This window comes from Sorex araneus, chromosome 6 (assembly GCF_027595985.1).
Source record: "Sorex araneus isolate mSorAra2 chromosome 6, mSorAra2.pri, whole genome shotgun sequence".
NCBI classification, from domain to species: domain Eukaryota; kingdom Metazoa; phylum Chordata; class Mammalia; order Eulipotyphla; family Soricidae; genus Sorex; species Sorex araneus.
This window is the reverse complement of record NC_073307.1, coordinates 63,410,823-63,438,663: the sequence shown is the minus strand read 5'-3', so window position 1 is coordinate 63,438,663 and position 27,841 is coordinate 63,410,823. Positions and strand designations below refer to the sequence as shown.

The 27,841-nt window shown below is 62.0% G+C and overlaps 1 protein-coding gene across 1 annotated transcript in view; it reads left to right on the top strand.

The window, feature by feature from the left end:
* The window catches only part of LOC129405883 (collagen alpha-1(XIII) chain-like), an 844,713-nt gene that overhangs the window by 58,662 nt on the left and 758,210 nt on the right, over positions 1-27,841 (top strand). Inside the window, exons 8-22 of the mRNA XM_055143572.1 lie at positions 3,749-3,784; positions 4,377-4,403; positions 5,019-5,063; positions 7,287-7,313; positions 8,294-8,320; positions 10,253-10,315; positions 11,305-11,370; positions 13,504-13,611; positions 15,834-15,860; positions 16,446-16,481; positions 23,322-23,366; positions 23,958-23,990; positions 24,466-24,492; positions 27,056-27,109; positions 27,656-27,742. Of these exons, the coding sequence (XP_054999547.1) occupies positions 3,749-3,784; positions 4,377-4,403; positions 5,019-5,063; positions 7,287-7,313; positions 8,294-8,320; positions 10,253-10,315; positions 11,305-11,370; positions 13,504-13,611; positions 15,834-15,860; positions 16,446-16,481; positions 23,322-23,366; positions 23,958-23,990; positions 24,466-24,492; positions 27,056-27,109; positions 27,656-27,742 (708 nt within the window). The remainder of the gene's footprint in view (positions 1-3,748; positions 3,785-4,376; positions 4,404-5,018; positions 5,064-7,286; positions 7,314-8,293; positions 8,321-10,252; positions 10,316-11,304; positions 11,371-13,503; positions 13,612-15,833; positions 15,861-16,445; positions 16,482-23,321; positions 23,367-23,957; positions 23,991-24,465; positions 24,493-27,055; positions 27,110-27,655; positions 27,743-27,841) is intronic.

Sequence of the window (27,841 nt, the reverse complement as noted above, 5' to 3'; positions counted from 1 at the left end):
TGTGTTGGAAATCTGGGCATCCGCCCTGGTGGCAGTGTTGGAGCCACAGAGAATGGTGGCTGTTGCCCAGGCCCATGCCCTCTGCTGCATGCTCCCCTTCCCCAGCCACAGAGGTTCATTTCCAGAGGCAGCTCCCTGGGGAAGACAGCACTGACCAGAAGTGGGGAGAAGACTAGGCTAGGTCCGGGCAGATCTGGAGGGGACCTCCAGGGGCAGACAGAGAGAAGGGGGACATTGGTCAACCTTCCCAGCTAGAATCGTCAGCCTGGATGTGTGGCTTTACACCACACCAGGGGCAGGTGGGAGGCAGGAGCAGATAAAACCAGGAGCCACAGGACTCTCTTCACCTTGCCACGGGACCAAGGGAGGTAATTTCAGGGCATCAGTAAAGCTTATTTCCCTGGTTCTCAGATTTCCTGGTTACTATCAGTCAGTGAACTGTCTCCTGATCAACCTATAAACATAAAATGGTCTAATCCTAGTGATTATATTTTTGGCCTTGGAGTCCATCAAAATAACGTTCCATTTTATTTGTGGGGAAAATGAGCTTGCATGGAAGTCAGAGAAGTTCTAAAAAAAAATAGAGTAAGCGGGCGGTGGGGGGGGAGCTGGAGTGATGATAGCACAGCGGGTAGGGCGTTTGCCTTGCACGAGGCCGACCCGGGTTCGATTCCCAGCATCCCATATGGTCCCCTGAGCACTGCCAGGAGTAATTCCTGAGTGCATGAGCCAGGAGTAACCCCTGTGCATCGCTGGGTGTGACCCAAAAAGCAAACAAAAAAAAAGAAAAACAACTAGAGAAGAAATGGAGAGGCCAGAAATGAAGCGAAGGCACCCGGGGAACTTGACATCTGGGAATTTGGTCCGTGACAAAGGCTTTATTTCACAATAGGAAGAGAAAAATAAATTGTTCAGGAAATCAAACTCGGACTACTGCCATTAAAAAAATAAAAAAGATAAAACAAAAGCAAACATTTAAAAAAATATATGTGAGTCTCTACTTGTTTAGCACCTATGAGGCTCCATTCCAATGAAGTAAAACTTTGATATAAACCATGAAGTTGAAATAAACCAGAATAAAGGCATACATGCATGTTTTATAATTCAGAATAGGAAGGCCCTTTTTCTTTGAAAGATTTTAGATGAGGGCCTATAGGCCCAAAATGTGCTTCACATAGAATAGTAAGTACTATTAAAACTTTTTATTGATAGAGTATGCTTTTTAAAATTACTTATTTTTAAATTTAATCACAGTGAGGGGCTGGAGCGATAGCACAGTGGGTAGGGCGTTTGCTTTGCATGCAGCCGACCCGGGTTTGATTCCTCCGCCCCTCTTGGAGAGCCCGGCAAACTACCGAGAGTATCCCGCCCGCCTGGAAGAGCCTGGCAAGCTACCCATGGCGTATTCGATATGCCAAAAGCAGTAACAAGTCTCACAATGGAGATGTTACTGGTGCCAGCTGAAGCAAATTGATGAGCAACAGGATGACAGTGATGACAGTTATGACAGTGAATCACAGTGAGATAAAGTTACAAATTTGTTCTTGATTGGGTTTCAGTCATACAATGTTCCAACACCCATCCCTTCACCCGCACACATTTCCCATCACCAATGTCCCCAGTTTCCCTCTGCCCTACCCCCACCGCACCCCCTCTATGGCAGGCATTATTCTTCAGAAAAGGCCCTTTGGAACATGACCCCAAACCCAGAGCCAGAAGGAAAACTTGATAAGCTGTGGATATACATGTCAGGCTTCCATATGGCCGAAACTGTACTGTAAACAAGAGCAAAGATAAACGCCGCATTTGCAGCACAGAGCAGTCCCAACGGGTTCCTATGCTTGACTAATCGCTTTGCTCAAATCAATCAGAAAAAGACAAACAGCCCAGTGGAAGAGATCAGTAAAGAATACAAACAGGCCATTCACAAATAAATCAGACAGGCCAGTAAACACGGGAAGGGATGTCCGACCGCAGCATCTCGCCCTGCAGATGTGGGCTAGGACCACCCCGGCCCCTCCTCTCCAGGAAGTGAAGTACCAGTTTCCACTTGGTCTATGACAGCATTCTTCCCAACATCCCCAAAAAAGCCTTGGTTAGCCCCTGCATGTGGTTCTGGCCACAGGGATGCGTGCCCCTGACCAGGGTCGGCTCTGTCATTAGCAAACCGTGATTATCCCTCCCATGTAAACATTCTTGGGATGGGGCTGGGAGCTGTTCCTTGGAACCCCGTCCTGCTGACCTTTCCCTCGGGCCTCTCGTGTCGGGCCCAAGTTGAAAGTTTACACTCAGAGGTCTCAGGGGTTACCCTGCACAGTTTCCGGGTTTTCTCCTTGGCCCTATTCTTAGCATAACTCTCCCTCGAGAGGAGCACGGCCGGGGCGCTTCTGATCTCTGTGGCATCTCCTCCTTCCTGAGCGTTCGGGTGCCAGCCACGGGCCCTCCTGAACCTTCGGCTCAGTCCAGCTGAGTCCCTGCCCCTCCAGTATGCCCGCCTGCTCTCCCAGCAGCTCGCCTGAGTGTCCCCCACATGCCTCACACCCGCGGCTTCAGAGAGGACCCACATGTTCTATCCAGGTGGCCAGGTCACAGCTGATGTCTGCAGAGACGTTCCTCTGGCTCGGATCTGGCTCTGAGAGCAGCCGGGGCTTGGCGAGCCAGCACTCCTGAGCTGGGTGGGGTCACACGCTCCCCTGCTCTGTTCCGTGTGCCGGGCTCAACGCAAGCCAGCACACATGGCCAAGGACAGCCGCAGGTTTCAGGAGACTTTACGGCCTGCCTGTGATTCTGTGGCTCCTACAGGGGTCCTCGTGTCCCCATTCTATCAACTGAGGCACAGGGAATAGAGTCACGTGGTCTCAGCCAGTGAAGCTCAGGGAGGGACTGCACCTCTCCCGGTCAAGGCGGTGACTCTGCCAGGCACGTGCCAACTTGGGGACTCCAGGAGAAGGGGTGAGCCACGGTACCCAAACATCGAGGTAGCAAAGGAGCCGCCACGATAGCTCTGGTAGACCTTGACACAGGCCACAGGGACAGACCCCAGCTGGCGGGAAGGAGGTGACGATCCTGTTTCTTAGTCCTTCCCGCCTGGGTGCACAACCCTGAGGGGCCCCGAGTCTCTCGTCATGAAACATGACCACAAAACCAAGAGCTGTGGCCGGTGACCCTCCTCCAGATCTCCCACCTGGAAATCCATCTGTGCAACGGCCTGACTCATCAGGGGAAGCAGCGGGAACTGCCGAGCCTCCCCCAAGGACCGGGGGGTGGGGGGCAGCCGGGGTCCTGCCTGCTAGCCCGGGCAGGGGAAAGTGAGCCAAGTGGGCCGCAAATGCTTGCTGAAGGTCAAAGTCCCGCGAGTCGCTGACATCCAGACCATCTCCAGATAAGTGGCCCTGGGCTGTGATTGTGTGGCTAGCGAGGACAGAGGGGGTAGGGCCGAGCCCCCGCTGTCCCCGAGGTCCCCACCTTCCACGCGCTCCACACGCCCCATCCCTTGTTTACACGTAAGCTCAGGTGTAGAGCTTCTGAGGCCGAGGGAGCATTCCAGAAGACCCAGGGATACTGGCTGGCTGTTACCCGGCCCCACCCTCAGTGCCTGGAGACCTAGAACATTCCATGCCCTTCTCTCCCCTCCCAGCCTGCTCACGGTGCTGAGTGAGGGGCACCTCTCTGGGCCCGGGGGAGTCGGGCAGGGACTCGGGGGTTGCTCCTGTTCCTCCTCGTCACCCTCGCCTCTCTCTCTTTCCAGGGCCAGCCGGGCACCCGAGGCTTCCCCGGATTCCCGGTGAGTGGGGGGAGCCAGCCTGGCCGGCCCCTGCACCTGCTCCCGCAGCCTTGCCCGGAGAGCCGCTGAGGAGCAGAGCCGGGCACTCGGGAGGACAGGGCCCCCGGCAGAGCATCAGGGCCAGCTGGGAAGGGCAGGGGCCCCGAAGGACACTGGGATGTGGGCCGCCCCCTCCATTTGGTGTCAGGTCACGCATGAGGAGGCTCCTGCCCCAAGAGAGGCTCTGAGGGGAGGGGAGGAGGGATCTGCCCCTGTTTCTGCAGCCCTCAATGCTGGGCAGCCCCTGGAGGCCTGGAAACCCACCACCCCCTCCCTACTGGGGACCCACAGCGGGCTTGAGTCTCTGCTGTCCACGGGGGTCTCCCTTGAACCCGACACCTGCACATCTGCAACACCTCCTTCCCTCACTAGGACCCGGGGAAGGTCTGCTGTTCTCATGCCCTGTTAGGAGGGGAAACTGAGGCCTGGCCTATCCCAGGGTCACATGGCCCGTAAGTGGCGAGCAGGCCTGAGCCCTCACGTATTGGGTTGTAACCCCCTGGGCAGGGCCAGGGGCTGCCCGGGGCTGATATCCGTCTCCTTCTGCTTTCAGGGCCCCATTGGACTGGACGGCAGGCCGGTGAGTGCATCCGTGGGTGGGGGGCGCCGCACCCCTCTTCCTCAAAGGCCCTCAGCCTCTGTCTTTGCAGGAGTGTCTGGCCCTCCTGGGTCTGGCCTGACACCGCTGGGACGCTGAGGGTCCCTGCCCCAGTCCGGTGCCTCTCTCTGTGCACTCCAACCCTCTGGCTTGGTGTCAGGCTCGAGGGGGAGAGGAGAGGCCCCTCCACACTTAGGAAGGAGTGAGCTGGGGGTGACTGGGCCCCTCCGTTGCCCTCAGGGCTGCCCCACATGTGAGGGCAGAGATCCCACGGCCTGTCCCACCCACTCAGTCTTTCCTGAGCGGGGTGGGGAGTGAGCGAGGGAACAGGGAAGAAATGTGCAAAAGCAGAGGCTGGAGCCATAGCACAGCGGGGAGGGTGTTTGCCTTGCACACGGCCAACCCGGGTTCGATCCCATCTGGTGACTTGAACACAGAGCCAGGAGTGGGTCCTGAGCACTACTGGGTGTGACCCCCCCACACACAAAAAAAGAAATGTGCCAGTGAAGCCATCAGGGATGTGGGGACCACATGTGGCCGGGCTGGGGGTGGGATTGGGATGGCCAAAGGTGGACCTGGTTCATCCCCTTTTTCCAGGGTTACTCTGGACCCAAAGGAGAGATGGTAAGACCCGGCTCGCCTGTCCCCGGGAGGGTGGGCGCTGCCCCCACGGCCGACCCAGCTCAGTCCTCACCCCCACGCAGGGAGGCGGGGCAGGCACAGAGTGGTCCAGCAGAAGGCAGAGAAAGCCTCGCGTGCTGCCCGGGACCCCTTGCCCTCAGCACACACCCAGGGGACATGAAGCTGGCAGCAGGCCATGAGGAGATCTGCCAGAGCAGCACCCACTGGCCCGGGCACACCCCGTGAAGCACCTGGTGCCCCCATCCCTCCTCCGGCCTCTCCTTTTCCTGCAAAGGCTGTTGAATGCCTCTTACCTCCTCCCCCTCCCCCCTCCCCCCTCTCTCCCATCTCCCAGGCTCCCCCTTCCTCCCATGGCAATGTGCCGGCCAGTTCTCGGCCAGATGGTTGGTATTAGGAGTGGGCGGCATGCCCTGAGACTGCCCCATTCTTGTGTCCTCGTCCACTCTGGGAGGGGCGCGTCCTGGCCCTCTGGCCCAGCCTCTGTGGGGTCCAAGAGCCCTCGGCTCTCCGTCCTGCCTGTGTCTGAGGCCCGCTCCAAAGGTGGGGCCCTCTCCCCTCCTGGGGGCTCAGCCGGAGCTGGGGGCCAGAGCCCCCCTGAAGGAGGGCAGCTGAAGCAGATGTCAGCCCTGGCACTTGCTCTCTTGGGTGTCAGAAAAGTATCCCCTCCCTCGGCCCGGCACCCCACAGTCACCCCGAGAGCCGGAAGGAAGTGTGGGCGGGTGAGGGGCCCTGGTGCCAGGAAGGAGACCCCCAACTGAGCTTGCCCCCCACTCCTTCACAGGGCTGTCCCCCAACCCACCGAATAGTAGCTAGCATCCAGCACCCAGAGTACACCTGCCTTGACCTTCTTAACGGGACAGCGGCCTCTGTGACGGCCAGCGCCACCTTGCCTGGGTGGACCTTGAACCACTCCAGGGGAACTTGGAATTTCATGGATCCACAACTGGGGTCTCTGACCTCCATCCCCCACGTCCCTCCATCTCCCACATGCCCCCACATGGCCTCTGTTCCCCACAGCCCGGCCTCCACTGGACACTGTGTCCCATGGTACCTGGCTCTGAACACCTGGACAGCCACGTGAAAGGGGGGTGGGGGGGAGCTGAGTGGGTGGTGAGGAGCACATCTACTGTCCCAAAGCCACTGTCCGCACCCACACACACCCAGAGGACTTCCCGGAATGGACGCTCGTCCTGGTGGCACGTGGGGGCCGAGACAGACCCCTCCCCAGCCACCCAGAGCCTGAGGCCTGCAGGCCGCAAATTTGTCCCAGGCCTCTGCTGCTGGCTGGAAGGCCCCTGGCCCGAGGTTCTAGTTCATTCCGGGAGCCCCGCCACCCAGAGGCCCCATTCTCAGGGTGCGGCCGAGGGGAAGCAGCCGGCAGGGCCCGTCAGAGCAGCTGGGCCAGCACTCCTGAGCCGAGGGGTCTTGTCTCTGTCACCTCCTTCGGGAGGTGAGGCTGACGCTCGCATCCTCCCCCTGGCTGCGGCTGCAAGCTCAGCACCCCTGGGAGTGCCCCGAGCTGGCCCGAGCTGGCCGAGCCCCTCCCTCCCCCGCCAGTCCAGCCAGCCGAGAGGTGTCCTTCGCACCTCTTCAGCTCTGGCTCTGCAGACAGCCAGCTGTGTGCTGCCCGTTCCCCGGGGACAAAGGTCCCCCTCGAACCCGGCGTCTTTGGTGGGCCTGGGAACAGGACAAGGCAGGAAAGAGCGCTGAGACCCGATATTCTTCCTGGGGGCTCCGGGATGGCGTCGGCTGCCAAGTGCTGGCTTCTCGCCCCAAAGTCCCCCAAGTCTGTGGCCTGGTCCCCGTCCACTGACCCCTCAGCTGTCCTGCAGGCTCTGGGACGGGGTTCCAGGCTGAGGTTGCGGAGGGCAGGAGACAGGACAGACAGTCTCTTCTGGAAGCTTCCGCCCTCCTCCGGATGAGCTGCGTGCAGAGCTGGTGTGAGGACCCCCAGGAGCAGAGTGCACCCCCAGTACTTCCTCCTGCTCTGCACCCCTGGGAGTGCCCCCGCCCACTGGGCCAGGGCTGGCACCTGGTCAGGGTCCCAGGTGTGACCTTTCGGGGGCAGGGCAGGGTGGGGCCCTGACAAGGGGCAGGTGGGAGGGTCACCAGAAGTCCCCCCAGGTGCTGCTCAGCCCTCCTCTGCCCCTCCCCATAGGGCCTGCCCCGGGCAGCACCTCCTGAGGTCACTTGCTCTCTAACGGCTCTCCCGTTTCTCCTCAGGGTCCTCAGGGACAGAAAGGAGAAAAGGTAAGTCTGAGGGGACCCTGATGGTCAGGGAACAGCCGGGAGAGCCCTGGGGGCGCCCCACCCCCAGGGCCACCCTGGGGTCTGTCTCGGGGCTGGGCGCCCAGCGGCCTCCTTGGCTTCCCCCCTGCTCCCTCCCTGTTTCCTGATCCCCTCCTGAGCCCCTAGGACTGGTGTGTCTCGAGACAGTGGGCCTGCCCCCCAGCCCGGCCACCTGCTTTACCCACCCATCCAGGGCCCTCGGCTCAGAGACACCGGCCTCCGCCTCGCTGTCTGCTCCCCGCCAGCTGCCTGTGAACAGAGAATGAACAGTCATTCTCTGGGGAGGGATGACGGGCCTGAGGCTCTGGGGGACTGGAGAGAGGCATTTCGTTCTGGCCTCAGAGTGTGCACAAAAGGCCCAGCAGTGTGCGTGTGTATGTGTGTGTGTGTGCATGTGCGTGAATAGTGTATGTGTGTGTGTGCGAGTGTGAGTGTGCATGTATCTATTTGTCTATGTGTGTGCATGTATCTTGTGTGTGTCTGTGTGCATGTGTGTTTCTGTGTGTGCATGTATGTGTGTGTCTGTGTGCGCGCCTACATGTATACATGTGTCTGTCTGTACATGTGCATGTGTGTGTCTGTGTGTGTGTTTGTCTGTGTGCGTGCATGTATGTGTCTGTATCTGTGTTTGTCTGTGTGTGTGTGCATGTATGTGTCTGTATCTGTGTTTGTGTGTGCGTGCATGTGTGCACACTGTGTCTATGTGTCTGTGTGTGCATGTGTGTCTGTGTGTGCCTGTATGTCTGTGTTTCTGTGTCTGTGTGTGTGCGTGCATGTCTATGTGTATATGTGTGTCTCTGTGTGTGCATGTGTATGTGCATGTGTATGTGTGTGTATGCGTGAGTGTGTGTGTGTGTGTTTCATCTACGCATCTGAAATGGCCCCTAGGGACAGCCCCCCACAAGTGCCTAACCATCTGCTCTCCCTCCCTCCATCCCCAGGGCCAGTGTGGAGAGTACCCGCACCGGGTAAGTGACCCCCCTAGCCTGAGTGCTCCCCGCACACACACAGCCCCCAACTCGGCCTCACCCCTCCAGGACCCCAGCCCCTACATGCAGACTTCAGGACAAGGACTAGAGCCCCTCTGCTCCGCGGTTAGTTGTGGGTTGGTATGTGATCGGGCAGTCCAGCTGTCCCTTCCAGGGCACCAGGGTGTGAGCAGAGCCTAGGCGGGGGCCCTGACGTGGCTGTGCTGCCACGCCTGCCCAGCCAGAGCGTGTTCCTGGAAACTTCTGTGCGGCGTGTGGCCCTGAGTCTCAGCCACACATGGCCTTCTCCTTCAGTGAGGCCATGCAGCTTTGCAGAGCCGGGGCCTGACCCCTCCCAGCAGGGGCGGGGGACTGTGTGTGCGTGTCTGGCCACCCACCCAGCCACATCGGGGGGAACCTCGAGCTATTCATGGGCCCGGGGACCCAGCCCAGGGTGGGGGGATGTGGCCCTCTGACCGGCTGCACTGAAGCATCGAGTCCACCAGCCTCTTTCAGCAGAGGAAAGGCCTGGGGCAGGGGGAGGAACTCGGGCTGGACGGTCGCCCACAGCCCCAGCTCCGCCCTGTGCCTTGGTCGGAGCCCAGGAAGCTGTGCCCGGAAGCCCCTTAGACCAGCCCAGGGTCCCTTCCAGGCCAGGCAGTGTGGAGTGACCCTGCTGCCCCCAGAGCGAGCCCGAGGCTGTGGCCAGGGAACGCCTCTCAGGTCCAGTGGCGGGAGGAAGGACATCCAGGCGCCGACCCCCATCACCCTCAGTGTGCCCAGGAGCACGTCCACTCAGTGGACTTTGGGCAGTGGACGTCCTGGGGTCAGGTTGAGGCTGAGGTGACCTGGTGACAGAGTCCACCCATGAAGGACCTCACTGCGGGTCAGGCCAATCAGAAGGTTGGGGTCTAGGCTGAAGGGACGCAGAGTGGGGAAACACTTCCTGTGCACATGGGCACCACCTAACGGTCCCCTGAACATGAGTTATCCTTGAGCACAGACACACACACACACACACACACACACACACACACACACACACACACACGAGAAAGAAACAGAAAATAAAACAAACAAAGCAAAACAGAAACTCAAAACAGGGCCTGAGAGATCATTCAGGAGTGAGGCTCTTGCCGTGTATGCAGCCGACCCAGGCCGGATCCCTGACACTTTAAGGGCCCTGAGCACTGCCAGCAGGAAGCTCTGAGCACTACCGGGCCTGACCCCAAAACCCACCTTCCCCGGTCCGAAGTGAACTTGGGCCCTGTCCATGCTGAACCCTGAGTTCCCGGACCCCAGAGAAGCTGAGCTGGGCCTGGAACAGGGACGCAGCGGGTGGCTGTGGCGTCCTGAGCAGAGGCGGCCACCAGTGGCATGTGCGCCGGGGACACAGGGGCCCCGGAGTTCCGGCCAGCCTGATCCTGACACAATAATAGAAGGTCAGCTGTGTTTATTCGCAAAGATGGGCTCACAGGATTGTTATGTCATCCGCACCAAAGACAACACAACTGCACACACTTCAGCAGTGTGTCAGCCTGAGAGGATGTGGGGGGGAGGGGAGGGGATGAGCAGGCAGGCTCACTAATCCCCGCCCACCCACCCACCCCCCCACCCCGCACAAGAAGAGGAAGAGGAAGAGGGTGGGGACAGAAGGTTTTAGAAGCACCTTGGGGACAGGTGTGATGGAGCACAGTGGGTGAGGGCAGACATTTGATGAGTTGTGGGGCGGGGGTGAGAGGAGCAATGGGATCTGGTGCGGGCTCTGGCTTCATGGGGGGCCCCTTGCGGGCAGGGGGTTCCCGAGCTGCTGGTCTTTGCAGCCTGCAGCGTCCCCCCAGGAAGCCCGGGACTCGGGAAGCCAGCACAGCCCCCTCACCACTCGCCGCCCCCCACCCCATCTTTAACAACTCCTTCATCCCCCCGCACCAGGAACCCCCGAGCTGGAGTGGCTCGCTAGCAGCTCTGCGGGCCAGCCAGATAGTGACCGTGAAGGTTTGTGGGTCCCGGGAGGCCCCAAGGCTGCGCTCTGCTCAGAGGCCGCCTGCACACAGCTGCCCCCCACTGCCCGAGCCGCACTCCTGCCCCCACAGCTGCCGCCCGCCCAGCCCCTGCCCTAAGCGCAGCGCAGGCTGCCCCCACCCCAGGCCTTCGAGAGCATCCCGGGGCCTGAACACACTCCACAGGTTTGGGGGTGTCTTTCAGAAACAGGAGGTTGATCGGGTGCCAACATCATCTTCACGGGGCCACTTCCTGCCACCACGGGGAGCTCGGCCCCAGTGGGCGGCAGGACTGGGAACAGCAGGAGTTTCCAGAAAAGAAAATTACGTTAGATAATTTGGAGATTGCAAATTGCTCCCTTCCCCACGCCCCGCCCCACACGGCCCCCCGAAAAAGCGGTTGCACATGCTGGGCTATCTTCCCCCGCCGTCTGCGTTCCAGGCCCTCTGGCCCCAGGGTGAGACCTGGGTAGCATTTAGCTGGTGCCCACACCGACCACACCCAGCTTGGCACTGCCCCTGCCCGGCCTCCCCAGATTCGCTGACATGGGCTTTCTCGTCCAACCCCAAAAGAGAACCCAGGGGTTGCTGCACACCGCCGGCCTCAAGTACCAATTTAGCCGCTCCTGAGGCTCCGACCCACGGGGGTAGGGGTGGGGAAGGGTGGCTGGTGGGGCAGCGTTAGGGCCATGTGGGGGAAGGCCTGGGCAGCGGGGGGGGGGGATCACACTCGGTCCGTGAAGGGGACGCTGCTGACCAGCACCCCGCGTCCGGTCCTCCTCCCCAGGGACACGCTTCCACCCAGCAGCGAGAGCTCCCCCCACCCTCCTCTTCCTCATGCTCGCTAATCTCTCTCTTCTCTCCTCTCCTCTGCCCTTCCTCTCTCTCGGCCACCTGCCCTCCTGGTGACTTTTGGCATCCTGCTGCACACCTGTGATCTTTGACCTCTGCCCTTTGGCCTTCCACCTCCATCTCCCTCCTCAGCTGCTGCCTCTCCTCAACTCTGTGCGCCTGGCTCCGCCCCCGGTCATTAAGAGGCGCACCTTCCAGGTAGACACCCTCCCTTGCACAGGCCCCCCCCAGGGTTCTGCCAAGGGGGTCGGCACGGCTCTGGGCCCTGCCAGGCCGGCGGGGGCTGTGGAAGGAGCCAGACTGCCAGTCCACTCCAGTCCAGTGAATTCAGACAAAAGCAGACGGAGCACACAGTGGCAGGGTCTGCACGGCGCCTGGGTGCCCCAAGACCCCCCCTCACTCGCCCCCCGCCTTCAGCCCCTGCGTATGCCAAGACAGGCCTGACGTGTGAGTCCTCACTTCCCAGCTGAGGCGGCCAAGCTGGGTGAGTGGGTCGGCTCAGGGCACACAGCTGGTTCAGCTGCTGAGCGCCAGGGCTCCCCGCTAGCCGCCCGGGGCCTGAGGCAAGTGACGTCACCTCCCTGCTGGGAAGGCTTCCGCCTTCAGGATTTTTAAATGGAGGCTTGGACAATTGACTGTATGTCCAACGGTCCCAAAACAGCAGAAGGCAGAATTGGAGGCCAGAGAGATAGTACAGTGGGTAGGGCTTTTGCCTTGCACGTGTCTGACTTGGGTTTGATCCCAGCACCACAGATAGCCCCTCTGATGCCACCAGGAGTGATCCCTGAGCACCATCAGGCGTGGCTTAAACCCCAACTCCCCCCCCCCCAAAAAAATTAGGTAAGATGAAAAGGGGCAGCCTGCACTGCGTTCGCTTGCCCTTGTCCAGGCCTCTCTGGGTTTCGGGCACTGAGCTCCGGATTCTCTGGACCATCTCATGTAGCTCCACGCCATCTCCTGCCCGTGGAATGCCACCTTCCCAGCCACCTCACAGAGTGACCAGCCGCTCAGCCAGCACGAGCGCAGGAGGGCCCCCGGCCACTCCCTGTCAATCACCACATGGATTTTACAAGCCCCGCCCTTGTGTTCCCGGGATGTTTCCGTGTGCTGGCTGGGGCAGGATGGGAACTAACGGGATGGAATCTGAACCTGACTTGGCGGCTGGGCACCCGCCCCCACTCCTCCTGGGGCAGGGCAGGGAGCCCCACTGGTCAGCCTCAGTCCTCTTTCCTGGACTAGAGGCCCGTTCCCACGTCCTTGGCCTCTGCCCTCTGAGCCCTCAGCTGCCTCTCAGAGCAGGACAGGACCAAGCCCCCGGTTTTGTCCCCATGGAGGCCCCTGTGAGGAGAAGGCGTCAGCAGGCACTGCAAGAATCTCCAGTGGGCCTCCTGGGGCTGGACACGCCTGACACCTGCCCCTCAGTTGTCAGGGGACCACCCAGTCCCTTTCTGCACGGGAGTCAGAGAGCACTCTGAGGGGAGGCCGGCTTGGAGCTCTCTGAGGGGAGGCCTGCCTGGAGCATTCTCAGGAAGGAGGTCATGAGGGGTGAGGGCCAGCCTAGAGCACTGTGAGGGGAGGCCAGTCTGGAGCACTGTGAGGGGAGGCCAGCCTGGAGCACTGTGAGGGGAGACCGGCCTGGAGCTCCCACTGGCTAGGTGCTCTGTGACCCCAGTCTGAGGCGCCCCCTCAGGAGCGATGGCCCTGGAGAAGGTCACAGAAGAGCCCCATGGGACAGGCCCCGCCTCCTCCCGAGGGCCCTCTAGGCCGTCCCTCCCTCCTGGGCCCTCTGTCCGTCAGGGGCCCCGGGTGGCGCAGGCTGTACCCTCAGAGCTGTCTGAGGAGGGCTGAGGTCACCGCCAGGGCACACAGCCCTTGGAGCGCCCAGACCTGCGCCGGGGGCCTCTGGGCTGGCCTGTGCTCTGTGGTGGTGGCAGAGCCAGACCCCCACAGAAGCAGGGGCTCCGGGCAGCGAGGAGCCGGGTGGGAGCGTCACTGGGGTTTTCCCATCAGAAGCCTCCACCCAGTTTGCACAGGACCCCGCAGCCCCACGCCAGGGGCCCCGGCAGAACTGGGTGGGCTCTGATCTCAGCTCGAGCTTCACCTGGAGCCTGAGAGGGCAGGGGGAGGCAGCGGGGGGCGCAGGGAGCAGGCCTGGGGCCGGGCGGTGGGGCTCAGCTCCCTCTCCTCTGCCTCGCCCCAGGGGCACTGCCTCGCCACCAACCCTGCATGGAGCCTCGCCACGTGCACCGCCTGCCACCAGAGCACGGCTGGGGGCGGGGCGGGCACCCGGTGCACTGGGCACTCCCTGACACTTGTCTCCTCGGATCACAGGGCGAACAGGGCCAGACAGGCATCCAAGGCCCCCCAGGCCCCCCGGGGCCCCCTGGACCAAGTGGCCTTCTGGGGCCTCCAGGACTGCCCGGCCCCATGGGACCGCCTGTAAGTACCCTTCCTCTCTTCACGCTTATCTCGGGATCCTCCCACGAGCCTCGAGAACCCCCGAGTTTCCGCCAGACAGCAGAACACCTGGCCCTAGATGTGAGGAGGGGCCTCACGCTCACCGCTTGCTTCCGGGTTCTGCAAATACATCCCCCCGGGCAGGACCCCCAACTTCAGGATCGCCGTCCAGGGGAAAACGCATTGCTGGCAGCCCCTCCCAGCTGGGCGGGGGGCAGAGCCCCTGCTTCCCTCGGAGGCTGTGCCCTTCCCTCTGGGCGCGAGGAAACCAGACTTAGGGCCAGCCAGTTCTGAAGCAGAGGGCAAGGCAGCAGACATAGCAAGGCACCCCGAAATAAAGTGCCTGTGCTGGTACATTGGTGGGGGGGATGCAGCCTGCAGACCGTGGGAACCAAACACTGCAGGGAGGGACCCAGGCTCCTGTCACACACAGGTGACAGGGCGAGGCCAGCGGCCGCCAAGTCCCTTGTATCAAGCCCTGGCTAAGACTCAAAAATGTACCCAAATGAGTGTGGAAAGGGCTGGGCGTCTCTTGCAGGCTCCTGGTCTTCCACAGAGAAAACGCCTCTCCCCCCCAGAGCTACGACCCAGGCCAGGAGTCATAGGGGGCAGCAGAAAAGGACAAAGCATTTAAGAAGGTGTGGGGGTCCAGGGAGGTGGGACAGGGGCTAAGGCTTGCACACAGCTACAGCCCAGCCTAGCACTGCATAGCTTATGGTCTCCCGAGCACCACCAGGAGGCACCCCTGAGCTCAGAGCCAGGAGCAAGCCCTGAGCACTGCCGAGTGTGGCCCCCAGACAAACAAAAAGACTGTCCCTTTCTTGAGAGTCAAGGGTCTTGCCTAGCATGTGGCCATGGCTGCGATCCCGTGTCCAATCTGGGCACCACATAGAGAGCACTGCCAGCCTTGGCCCCTGAGCACTGCCGGCTGTGACCCACAAAGAAATTCAACCAACCAACCGACCACCAAAAATGAACCACAGCCTTCCTTCTGAGGCCGAAGCATCCTAGCCGCTGTGTGAGCCTGTAGCTCAGCGTCTCGACAAAGCCCCTCTCCAGCCGGTCTCCCTCCCTAGACGGGTCTGCACGTGGCCGTGTTCCCACACTGGTGCTGTGGGAACATTAGATCCCTGTTAGATCGCCCCTCTGCATACGCCCGGCCATGGCTGAGGCAGGCCTTCCCCTGACATCTATTCCTGGCTGCTGGACCCACTCCCAAGGACGCGAATGAGCTCCCTTGGACAACAGGTAGTCGCTCGGGCAGAAATGCTTGTGCTTCTGGCTCATTCCAATACGTAACGAGAGTCCCAGAAGGGCCGTCACCTGGCCAGGGCCGTCCGTCCCCCATGGCCCCGAGAAGCAGCACCCACTCACATCACCGGGCTTTCCTGCCTGGGGCCCTTGGCTGCCCCTGGCTGAGGTGCCGTGTTTGTGACGTCGGTGTTGGCTGACGGAGGGTCCCCGGAGCAGGGCACCCCCTCCCTTGCCGAGAGGGCTCACATCAGCTTCTCTAAACCCCCAGACGTGTGTGTCTGTGACTTCTCCTAACCCCCGGCAGGGGCATTCGACTCCCGGGGATTTCTAGACGACAAAATAGAAACCCCAAAAGGAAGAGGGCGAGGGAAATTGAACCAAAGCAAATGGTGAAGGATCCCCCAAAAACAGGGCTGGAGATTCACAGTGCCGACCTCCGCCAGGTGGCTTTCTCTGGGGTCTTGTGTATAAAGGGAGCAACCAGAAGGCCTGGGCTTAGCAGAAACAGACCCCATCCTTGCCCTGTCTCCAGCCCGGCTGGGGCGGTTCCTCCCCCCGCCCAGGGCGCCCACACCGGCCCCACAGCGGCTGCGGCCGCCCGGGCCCCGAGCAAGGCTGGCTTTCCGCAGGGACAGCTCCAATTAGCAGGTGGTGGCGGCCCAGTGCACCAAGCCACACTGTCCCTTCCACATGCCACCACTGACTTATTTTCCAGCGGGCAGGCACAGGGGTGCCCACAGAGCCCACAGGCCCGCAGGGAGGGAGAGGGCCGACTGTCCCCACATGCCCTCAGCAGGCCTCAGACCCGGGTGGGAATCCGGGAGCCTCTTCTTTCCAGCACACACAGTTCCTTCACGGCCCCCGGGGCCAGCCAGCCGCCACCATGGACCTGACAACCTCGGCCGCCCACCTGGGAGCCCGGGTCACACGCTTTCTTCTCACTTCCACAGGGCTTACCTGGACCTCCTGGACCCAAGGTGAGGGTGCCTCTGGGTGAGGCGGGGAGTGTGGGAACGCTGCCCCCCACTCACTGAGAAAGGACAGACGGTGAGACGCTTCCTGCTGGCTCTCTTCCCAGTGCTCTGTCCTCTTAGAAACGTTCAGAGCTCCCTAAGAACCGTCTGGTTCTGGGCTCGTCGGGGAGGGAAGGTGGCTGCCAGGCCCCTGCCACCACCTCCCCCCTACGAGAGCTGGAAGTGGGAGGGGTCCTGGCCCCTGGGGAGACCAGATGGGATGGACAGGTCAAAGGGACTCGCCTGCAGAGGCTGGGGACCCCCTACCCACCGCCCAGGCTCTGGGCACGAGATGCTGCAAGGCACCAATCCTGCCGAAACATTGCATGCGTGGGGAGTCCCCAAGGGAGAAGGTCTCATGGGCCCCTCGGCGGGTGGTGTGTGGAACCCAAACCCTTGGTGCACATTCTCCCGTGCTCCTGCCATGTCCTCCCTTCGCTGGAGAGTGGGACAGTCTGTGACGGTGGCAGGGACCGGGGTTGGGGGCAAGCACTGGTTGAGGGGGTCTGCACTGGGTCTGCCCTTAGCAGTCTCTGTCTGTTCCCCCAGGGAGACCCTGGAGTCCAGGGCTACCACGGCCGGAAGGTAAGAAGCGGAGCCTGGGGGCTCGAGGGGTGACCCCATGCACGCCGGGCGGGCCTTGGCTGTGCACCACCTTGCCACATGCTCAGCCCCCGCCTGCCGCTGTGGCGTGTTTGTGAAGCTGCCAAAATAGAGGCTTGAGTCTCCACCCGGTTGGCACACGAAGTGGGCGGTGGCCTGGGCAACGCGGGGTCCAGATGGGCCTCAGGCCCAGGAGGGTGTCCACTGCCCACCTGGTGTCAGTGTCTGGCGGAGGCAGGCCGGGGTCCCCCTAGAGGGCGAGTCGAGGGGGTGAGCGCTGGGCTGACTGCATGGGGGCCCCAAGGGGGCAGTTTGGAGGGTCCAGGGAGAAGGCAGACGGGAGGGCGCCCTGGGCAGTGCGTTGGCCTAGCCCTGCCTCCTGCAAGAAAAGGAACATCCTAAATGCCCAGCTTCAGACCACTACATGGGGGGCACCTGGAGGTGCTGGGGGTGTGGGTCCCCCACACTCTCACTTACGGCCACATTTGGTGAGGGATGGAAAAGCTGCCTCATGTCTGGTGGTTGACGTGGGCTGGGGGCTGGGGGTCTCTCCGTGGCCTTTCCAAACAGGCCAGGGGCAGGAACGCTAGTGCAAAGGGTAGGGCGCTTGCCTTGCACACGGCCAACCTGGGCTTGATCTCCCTGCATCCCTTCTGGCCCTCTGAGCACCGCCCAGAGTGACTCCTGAGTGCAGAGCCAGGAGTAGCCCCTGAGCATGGTCAGGGCTGGCCCCCAAACAAAACAAAACAAAAAACCAGGTCACTTGGCATGTCCCCTGGGCCCCCTTGAGGAGCATTCAGCAGCCCCTCCTGCGACTTCTGCCCCTCACACCTTTCAGACTAGCAAAGCCTTTGAGGCCTCCCCCAGTCTTCTTCATGCTGGGGGTCATTCCCAGAGCCTTCCCGGGCGAGGCAGAGATCTCCCACCCAGCCCTTCAGCCAGTCAGAGGCATTTCAGGAGAATGACCCGACCAGTGGCCCAGCGGTGGGCGTTACCTTTAACAGTAATAACATTCCAGTTATTTTAGTTCCAAGGGTTCGAGTCCTGTACCACTCAGGGCTTACTCCTGTGCTCGGGGCTCAGGGAACCCTATGTGATGCTGGGAATCGAGCTTGGGTCAGCCGCATGCAAGGCAGGTGCCCTGCACATTGTACTATCTCTCTGGCCCCCGTTCAAGTCATCTCGGTCGCGGCCACCACTTACTGCCGGCCAAGACTGTGCTTCCTCTGGCTCGTGTCTGTCCGACTCCCAGCCCCCAGGAAGCTGCTCCTCTCCCCAGCGAATGAGGCAACACAGGGCTTGGCGCATGCTCAGTGGGTAGGATGCTTGCCTCGCACACAGCCAGCCCAGAGTCCGTCCCCAGCACCCCAGATGGCCTCTGATCCCTGCCAGGAGTGATGCCAGAGCGCAGAGCCAGGAGGCAGCCCTCAGCACAGCTGGGTGTGGGCCCAAAAAAAAGAAGGAAAAACCCAGAAGACAAAAGAAAAAGAAAAATTCCTTCCAACTCGGGGGAACTGCCGCTTTGGGGGCATCTTGAGTCTTTGCCCTCGTCAGACTTCGTCCACCTCCGGGTCGGGTCAGAGCGGTGGCTTCCAGGTCTCTGGGGAGTTAGCTGGGTCCTTCTCGGCCCCCCTCCCCCACCCTTTCTTCCTCCGCCAGCTCCCACCCCCGCTCCCCTTCACAACTGGCCTGCTCCTCGTGGAATCTGGAGGCCTGTCCCACTGCCTCCCTCTGGTTTCTGGAAGATTCCCTCTGCCTCCAGGCTCCAGCTTGTTATTCTCGAGTTCTGGGCCCACGGGAGGTCGCTGTGCTGCCCCCACCCGCCTCCAGCATCTCAACCCCCCTGCCCGTCCACAGAGGTCAGAGGGTGCACTGGGCAACCCTCAGCAAAGGCCTCTCGGGACCACTCCTCGAGGACTGCACGCATCCCCAGGCCCCGCCCCTGGGCTCGGTGGGCGGCTTAGCCCCCAGGACTGCTGTGCCCGCAGACCTTTGCGCCCCTCGGGGCCTCTGAAACACGGCAATCCTTCCTAGCTCGGGTTAGCTGCATTCCGCGCAGTCCCTGGCTCCCAGGGGCCAGGGCTGGGGGCCAAATCCCTGCTGTCAGATGAGAAGCCCAGAGAGGCACAGGCTCTGTCTGAGGCTGCACAGCAGGTGCGCCATCGCCGCTGGCATTAGAAGCTCCAGCTCACGAGTTCAGCCCGGAAGCCTATCTTCTCCCGTGGTGCAAAACGTCTGCTCCGAGGGTCTCACGCCCTGCTGAGCCACCGGGTCGCTGACGCCCTGCCCCTCTGGCTCCTTCCCCAAGCCCCCCCTCCTCCCCTTCCCTCTGTCTGCCTGCTGTGGCTGAGGCATCTCGGGACACCAACATTAAGGCGATTGGTCTCTGCTCAGGAGAGAGCAGGCGCCAGGGCCAGGATGAGCAGAGAGGGGCCACGGGGCTGGCCCCTGTGTCCGGAGTGTCACGGGGGGCTGTGAGGGCCACAGAGAGACCCTCGTGTCTGCGTCACTTGTGACTTGACACGCGCGCAGGACGGGGGGCGGGGGGTGGATGGGAACCTCGGCAGAGCCTGTTCTCGGCCAGTGCAATTTGCTAGTGATTAGTTCCATGCGCCGCCTCTGGGGCCAGCGGGCCACTTTCCCACCAGCTCCCGGAGATCAAAGCCCGGCACGGCCAGCAGGCCCCGAGCTGCCCCCGCCCCTCACGGGGACACCAGACTCTGCACGAACCGTGGCAGGCCCATGTGGACACCATTAGACCCAGGGGCGTGACGCTATCTGCCTCCTGATGCGAGGCCGGGCTGCCCCCCCCCCCCGGGGACTGGCCAGGGCGAGCGTAGAAGGAGGCGCGGGGAGCTGGGCAGCGCTGGTCTGTCTCACGCAGGGCTGAGGCTGACTCCCATAGGAGTCTGGAAGTTAAGCTTCGGGGCTGTGGCCCTCCCCCATCCCGCCCTGCGTCCCCCTTCTCTGTCCCACAATCAAAAGGACCACGTGATGCCAAGCCAAGAAGGGGCTCTGGCAGGATTCGGTTGTGGTCCGTGCCAGGCCCCATCTCAGGCACTGCCTGCATCAGCTTCTCAGAGCCTCGGCACCTCCCTGGGAGGTGAGTTTGGGCTTCAGCCCCAGTTTACAGATGGGCAAACTAGGGCTCCCAAAGGTGAATCCCCAAAGGATCATAGGCTGGAGGCAGTGAAGTTGGGTCTATCTGAACCCCCAAACCTGGCTCAAAACTATCTGGCTTCTGGAGTCTGGGGAACCCCGCCAAGCCCCAGGAATCCTGCTGGGCCTGCCCCTCCTTTCCAGGAGAAGGAAAGGGGGAAGCTGAGTCCCTGAAGGTGAGAAGTGGGCGCTTCCTCTGTGGCCCCTGGGCTCCTGGGGGACTCTCCCCCAGATTGGAGAGGGGGACAGGGCTTCCAAAGAGCCGCTTTCTCTGCTCTCCCCAGGACTTCCTGCAGCAGTCCATGCCCCCACCTAGTGCCCCCAGCCCTCAGGGTCCCTCGAGCACTGGACTCTCCGTACAGGACAGAGAAGCAGGAACCCTCCACCCTAGACACTTTCTCTCCAGGCTGTGAAATCCCACGGCACACCCACAGCATGTCATGCAACGCAGGTGGAGGGGGCTGAGACACCGTTTGGCCCCCAGATCTATCTGAGGTGTCACGGGGCCGCTGAGGACACTCTGGCCCCAGCCCACGCTCTCTCTCTTCCCCCCCTCTTTCCCTCTCTCTCTCTTTCCCTTCCTCCCTCCCTCCCTCTCTCTCTCCCTCCCTCCCTCCCCCCCCTCTCTCCCCCCCCCCCTCTCTCCCTCTCCCCTCCAAAGGCCAAAGATGAATGAGCACTGACTTTTTCTTTTGGGAGCTCATTACAGAGTCCCCCTCTCCCAGGTCGAGCCTGTCGCTTGCCTTAGCCCCATGGGCCGCAGGACCCCAAAGGCCCTGGCTCAGGTACAGCTGCCCCGGTTGGGCTGCAGGAGGCGCTGTCGTTTCCACCCTTTTCCCGGAAAGAAGCCCTGGGAACCCTGTGGGGAGAGCTGGTCCTGTAAAAGGGCCCCGGTCTAGGCTCGGGGCCTGAGCCTCCTGCTCCCCCCAGCCTCCTCCCTGCTCAGCCAGGCTTTCTCCCCCCCCTGCAGAGAACAAAGGGTCTGTGTCTGCCTTGCCTCCCACCCCCCGCCCCCCAGAGCCTGTCCTCCTTCATCTACCCCGGCTGCTCTGACCTGACCCTGCCTCGCTGGGAGCTGACCTTGAAGCCCCCCGGCTCCCCCAGACTGCCAGCTTCTAGCCAAGAGCCGGCCCCGCTGGTTCAACAAACAATAAATCACCAAATTAAGAGGCCCCGGCCGACCGCAGGGCCCGCTGCCCCGCCTGTCTGCCATGACGGATGGATCCCCCACCTGGAAGTGGGGGGCAGAATAGAGACCCTATTGATGCTGGGATGGGCTGCGGGGCCCTGCAGGAGAGCGGGCCGGTGTGCGGGGCTCCAGGCCGCCGCGCTCCCCCTCCTGTGCTCCCCGTGACTCAGGGAGGGGCCGTCCCCCTGTGGGCCATTGTCCAGCAGGGGTGCTGAGAGATGGTCTCCCACAGGGAGAGACTGGCTTCCCTGCGTCCACACCTCCGGCTCCAGGTCACTTACCCACTGCAGGACAAAACAGGCTGAGCACTCACTAGGGGGGCTTCTGGGGGTCCCGAGGAAGCAAATAGGCTAAAGAGGAATAAACTGAGACCGAGGCTAGGAACGAACAAACAGGAGGGTGGCGTTAGCGAGAGCCGGTGAGTGGATCCAAATGCAGCCACACTAGAAACCTTAAATAGCATCCCAGTGGGAGAGAGGGCGGGGGTGCTGGAACCCAGGACTTCACACATGTATGCTGGGTACTCAGCCACTGAGCCTCACCCCCGCCCCAAACAGAGTCGCTTTCTCTCTCTCTGACAAAATCATCTTCTCTTTTCCTACCAGAATCAATCTCTCTTTTCCCAAGAGAATCATTTTCTCTTTTCCTAACAGAATCACTTTCTCTTTTTCTGGCAGAATCACTCCCTCTACTTCCTGGTAGAATCAGTTTCTTCCTGGCAGAATCGCCCTCTCTCTTCCTGGCAGAATCGCTCTCTCTCTTCCTGGCAGAATCGCTCTCTCTCTTCCTGGCAGAATCACTGTAGCAGGGAAATAGGAAGGAAGGTCTGTGACAAAGACAGGCTCCCGGGAAGCTCTGCAGTGTGGCAAGTCCATTAGCAGCCCAAGTCACCCCTCCACACAGCCTGGGTCCCCACGCCCATGTGCCCTCCCCTGCTTGCACTCGCCCCGCCCAGGAAGGGTGCTTGCTACAGACAGATGCACCCATCGGTGGGTTCTGAGGTCAGGTGGGGCGGCCTGCTGGGACGCACCCTGAAGAAAGATGAATGAGAGTGGGTGAGCCTAGGGGACAAAAGTCACTGGGACACCCTGCCGCCTGCCTGCAGGGAGCAGTTATGTGCATGCACAGACATTCATGTGTGTGCTATGTCTGGGCCTACGTGTGTGGGTCTGCATCTGTGTGTGCGTATGTCTGAGCATGGTGTGCATTGCATGGGTGTGTGTGTCCATGCGTTGTATGTGCCTACAAGTGTGTGCATGCATGTGTGTACATCTGTCTGTGCACGGGTATGTGTGCCCATGTGTGCATGTGGTGTATGTGCCTACATATGTGTGCGCATGAGTGCGTGTGGCTGTGTGTGGTCAGGCAGGCAGGCTAGCTGCCCCCGGGTGGGGGTGCAAGGAGCCAGGAGCCTGGGCACACGGGAGGGAGGGGGCAATGGTCTCCATCTCTGCAAGAAGGGCGGTGCCTCAGAGCGGTCCAGGGGGCATTCCTGTGAATGGGCTCCAGACCCACAGGGCTGAGCACGCCCGGGGCTCCTGAAGGAACTCTCCCTCCCTCTCCCTCCCCGGCCCTCAGTCCCTGCTGAGGACGCACAGGCGGCTGTGGGGGGTGGAGGGGGCCAGGGAGCCTGGCTGAGTAGGAAGTGTCGGCCTAATCTCATTCTGCAGACAAGGGTCCTGCCCGAGTGAATGTGGCTTATCTGGGGTCACACGCACAGCCTTTCCTGACTCTCAGCCCAGCCCCCCGAAATAGAGGCAGGCCGAGGAGGGCAGGGGCGCGGGAGGGGGCTGAGAGGAAGAGGGTGGACTAACAGCCGTCCTCCGGAGAGGCTGGGGCAGGGGGCGGGGAGAGGGTGCCCGAGCTGACCTCCCACCTGTCCCCCCAACTCAGGAAGTGTCTCTTTCTGAGTCAACATGACTGTGCTCTTTGGCATATTAGCAGGGGACCCGGGCCTCTGAGAAGAGAGTGATGGGACCCTTCATGGCGTGAGACCGCTTGTCAAGGTTGCCCGGTGTCAGGGAGGTCCTGTGGCGCCCTCTGCTGGCCATGGTGCGGACCTGCGCGCTCAGTCAGGGCCCTGCCATGCCCCTGGTGTTAAAGTTAAAGACCCCCGGGGCTGGAGTGATAGCACAGCAGTTAGGGCATTTGCCTTACACGCGGCCGACCCGGGTTCGATTCCCAGCATCCCATAGGGTCCCCTGAGCACCGCCAGAGGTGATTCCTGAGTGCAGAGCCAGGAGTAACCCCTGTGCATCGCCGAGTGTGACCCAAAAAGAAAAAAAAGTTAAAGACCCACACACACATCCCATCTCCCTGACCCCCTCTGGGACTGGGCTCCCAGGGAGCCCTCTCTGAGGCGAGAGAGGGTGTTGGCGGGAGTGGCCAGAAGATGGCCGCCTGCTCTAGCCTGGAAACAGGGCCAGCCCCGCGCCCCCAGCTCCCCTCACGCTGCTTCTCGTCTCTTCCCCCAGGGAGAAAGGGGCATGCCAGGGATGCCCGGCAAGCACGGCGCCAAGGTACTTCCACAGTGCCCACCGCCCCGGGGCACCCCATCGGGGGACGCCAGAGAAGCCGACCCCTCCCTGCCTGCCCCCAGCTGCCCTAGACCCCGAGGCCCTCAGCAGCCCCAGTCAGGCCATCCCGAGGCCCACCAGGGCCCCTCGCTGGGTTTCCTGAGTGAGCAGCCTGCTCGCCCGCCCGGGAGCAGGTGCGGGGAGGGCTCAGGAGCAAACTGCACTCAGCCCCTGCGCTCTCCCAGCCCTGGGCCCTGCACGCACACCTGGGGTGCTGGAGAGGGGCCGTCCCAGCCCACTAGCCTCGCCCGCCCTCCTCCCCTCCCCCAGTGACGCCACTACCCCCCTGCCCAGCTCCCCGGACACAGTGCCTGTCATGCCCCCAGGAGCTGGGGGGCCCCACAGGAGACCCCAGTGGTGTTCCCGGGGCCTCTTAGGACGTCCCCCCGAGCTCGGCAGCCCCCTCCGGGTGGGTGCCAGGCCCACGCAGGCATACCTCCCACTGGGTCTCCATCCCGCTCCTCACCCGGGGCGCTGTTTGGGCGGGGGTGGGGGCGCCCCCTCCTCCCCACACCTGACTTTTCTCTCTTCCAGGGGGCGCCAGGAATCGCGGTGGCCGGGATGAAGGTCAGTGGCACCTTGTGAGGGGCTGGGTGGAGAGCTGGGGGTGCAGAGGGAAGCTGGACAGCTCGGGCTTCGAGGCTCCTTGGGAGTGGACGAGGCTCTCACTTTTGAACACCCTGACGCTGGCACGTGGCCCTCTGGCTTACACTGGGGTGTGGCCTGAGGAGCACTGGGCAGTGAGCCCATCAGCCCCTGCATCCCGGGCGCCTCTCGGCTGGCCCCAGCAGGTTCCCCTGTACTGAGGGGACAGTACAGGCCCGCCACTGTACTGAGTGCCACGCCTGGGCGTCTGGGCGTCTGCGTACAGCCAAACGCCCCCTCAGGCCTCCCGCCCCTTCTGCCGAAGTTGGGGGGATCTTCCTCAGGGAAGGCAGGTGGGCAGCGCCCAGCTGGAGCCGTGGCCCCTGGAGCCGCTCAAGCTCCTCCTGCCTTGTGCTCCCATTTTCTCACCCATTTTCCTTTATTTCTCCCCCTTCAGGGTGAGCCTGGGACCCCAGGAGCCAAGGTACCGAACCCCAGGGAACGTTCTGGGCTGCATGGAGCAGGGCGGGCTGGAGGCGGGCCGGACTCCTGGGGCTTTGCTCTGGGCCCCCTGAGGCCAGCCCGGGAGTGGGGCCTTCCTGAGCTGAGCTCAGGCCTGTCTGTGGCCAGGATGGTGCTGCCTTCCTCTGCCCCTGACCTGGCCAGTCCCCACGGACAGCAGTGTGGACCCCAGCGACAACGTCACGGGCCTGTCTAGGACACTGCACCATTGCGGGGTTGGTGGGTTTCTGCTTTGGTTGGGGGAACACACCTGGCAGTGCTCAAGGCTGACTCTGGCAAGACCACCTGGGTGCCAGGGATGGAACCTGAGTCAGCAGCGTGCCAGGCGAGTCCCTAACCCCTGTCCTCTCTCTCTTGCCCTCGGACAGCGTGTTTGAATGCCAGGCTGGTGTCGGAGGGTAGAAGGACCCTGATCCGGGATGATAACAGATGGAACTTGACAGGGTCAGGGACACGGTACACGGGTCAGGACACAGGCCTTCCTCAGGGCCGAGCCTGGCTCTACCTCCAGCCACACACAGGGCCCCTGGGCACCTCCAGGCACAGACGCCTGTGCCCGCTTGGGCCCTTGTACCTCTGCATCCTGGCGTTGAATCATCAACTCAGGTGACCAAATCCATGGAAGCGGCCCTCAGGCCCCTGAACATGGGGGACCCACCTGAACGCCACATTAAAAAGATGTAACTTGGGCCGGAGAGATAGTACAAGGGTCAAGGCACGGAGCTGGAGGGATAGCACAGCGGGGAGGGCATTTGCCTTGCATGCAGCTACCCGGGTTCAATTCCCAGCATCTCTTATGGTCCCCCAAGCACCACCAGGAGTAATTCCTGAGTGCAGAGTCAGGAGTAACCCCTGTGCATCACCAGGTGTGACCCAAAAAGAAAAAAAAAGTAAATAAAAGGGTCAAGGCATTTGCTTTGTGTGCAGACACGCCCACTCTAGGCCCAGCAAAACGTACGGCCCCAAGCAGGGCCAAGGGTTACTCCTGAGCTTGGGACCGGAACAGCTCTGAGTACTGCTGGGTGTGGCCCCTGAGAGAGGCAGAGAGGAAGAGGAGGGAGGGAGGGAGGGAGGGAGGGAGGGAGGGAGGGAGGGAGGGAGGGAGGGAGGGAGGGAGGGAGGGAGGGAGACTTGAAAACTTTTCCAGGGGCTGGAGAGATAGCACAGTGGGGAGGGCGCTTGCCTTTCACATGTTGGACCCGAGTTTGATCTCCGGCATCCAATAGGGTCCCCCGAGCCCCGCCAGAAGTAATTCCTGAGAGCAGAGACAAGAGTCAGCCCTGAGCATGGCCAGGTGTGACCCCAAAACAAAACAAAAACAAAAACCTGCTAATTTTAAAAAAGAAAAATGTTTCTTCGGTCAGATACATCTGGGAAATACGAGATTCAGAGCAGCAGCTGCCACCCCTGAGAGCCAGTGCCGACCTTCGGGGGCCGGAGAAGCCGTCTCCCGACCACAGAGCTCCCTGGCTTTTCTTTAAGGGGGTCAGCCATGGGGCCCAGCTGTGCAGTGAAGGAGCATCTTAGTCTAGCGGGGGGGCATGCCGGCCCGCGTCGAGAAGGCTCCGTGGCTGGGGTTGAGGAAGAAGGCACGGCAGAGAGACGCCAAGTGTGCCCCAGCTGCCCGGACCGAGGGCGCAGACTGGGTGGCCGGCCCCGGCATGCCTTCCCGCCAGGCAGTGGGCGGATGAGACCGGCTGCGGGAAGCCGGGCCGGCCTCTCTCCGGCTTTCCCGGGGCCCCTGTCCACAGCGCCCCAGCCCCAGCTCTGCCCACCCGACTTGTTCGTGTCCTGATTCCCCCTTAGACAAGCACACGGGGCCTGCTGAGTCAGGGGCCCAGGCTGACCAGCCGCCTCCTAGCCCAGCCCGCTCTGTCTGAGGAGCCACACTTGGAGGGCCGGGGGGGGTTAGGGCCTTCAGCGGCAGCTCTGGGGAAAACGAGATTCTGTTTGTTTTTCTTTTTGAATCACACTGGCAATGCTCGAGGGTCTCCCCTGACTCTGCACTCAGGAATTACCCCTGGCAGTGTTTGGAGGACCCTATGGGATGCCGGGATCGAACCCGGGTCAGCTGAATGCAAGGCAAACGCCCTCCCTGCTGGACTATCACTCCAGCCCCCGGGAAAACAAGGAGGCGAGCTTCTTACAGTGCTCCTTTCTGAGAAGTTTGGGGCCTTTTCTCTCCCTAGGGAGGAAGTGGCTAGGAGGGCCTCCAGGCCACCCGCAGTGCAAGGGCAGAGTAGGGCCCAGAGGTTCCCTGGATAAGGCCCTCTGGACGCCCCAGCACAGCCCTGAAGGGACAGTCTTGGCCTTTGGCATGAGACAGTGACACAGGCCATCACCCTGTCACCCGTGTGAAAGGGTCTGGGGAAGGAGCAGGGACCGAGGGGTGGCCCCAGGAAGCAGAGGCCTCCTGGAGGTTGCTCTCAGAGGGCCAGGGAGGAAGGAGAGGAAGGCCTGGCTTCTGGGTCCTTCTAGAGCATTCCGGAGGTATCCCAGCGCCGTGCTGTGTGTTTCCTCGGCAGGGCGAGAAGGGGGCTGCGGGCGCTCCCGGGCTCCTTGGACTCCTGGGGCAGAAGGTGAGTCTGGCCGCGGGCCCATGCCCACTGCCCACTGCACTCACATGCCCACCCCGTCCCTTCCGGACCGGGCACGGAGCAGCACTGGAACACAGCCAGATTCTCCGGGAGGGGAGATCATGGGGGCCACAGGGGAGGGCCTGAGTAGCCAGAAAGTGGCTACGCTTTATTTTGTTTGGAGGCCACAACCAGCTGCGCTCAGTGATTGCTTCCGGCAGTGCTCGGGAGAGCATATGGGATGCCAGGGATCGAACCCGGGTCTGTCGTGTGTCAGGCAAATGCCCCCGCTGCTGTACTTACTGTCACTTCCGCCCCGTTTTAGTTGGTCTCCGGTCAGGGTCTGTGCAGAGGTTCCCCACACGCTGAGGGCGGGGGCAGCCCGGAGCATCACTGAGCATGCTCCGGGCTGCCCTGACGAGCCCCTGGGCCCACCAGCCCTCACTAGCCCCCCCAGGGTGTCGGGTGCGGGGATACTGCCGAGCCCTGGGGTTGGCAGCCAGGGGACCCGCGGTGGTGACGCTCGCTCACTCACTCGCTCGCCCTCAGGGAGAGAAGGGCGACGCAGGAAACGCCATTGGAGGAGGCAGAGGGGAGCCGGGACCCCCAGGACTCCCGGGGCCCCCGGGGCCAAAGGTGAGTCTCTCCTGGGGAACGGCACCTCGACGTGCATCCTCTGTGTCCCAGACCCCTGCTACTGCCCGCGCTGGCTCAGGAGGGTCAGCAGGCCGGGGG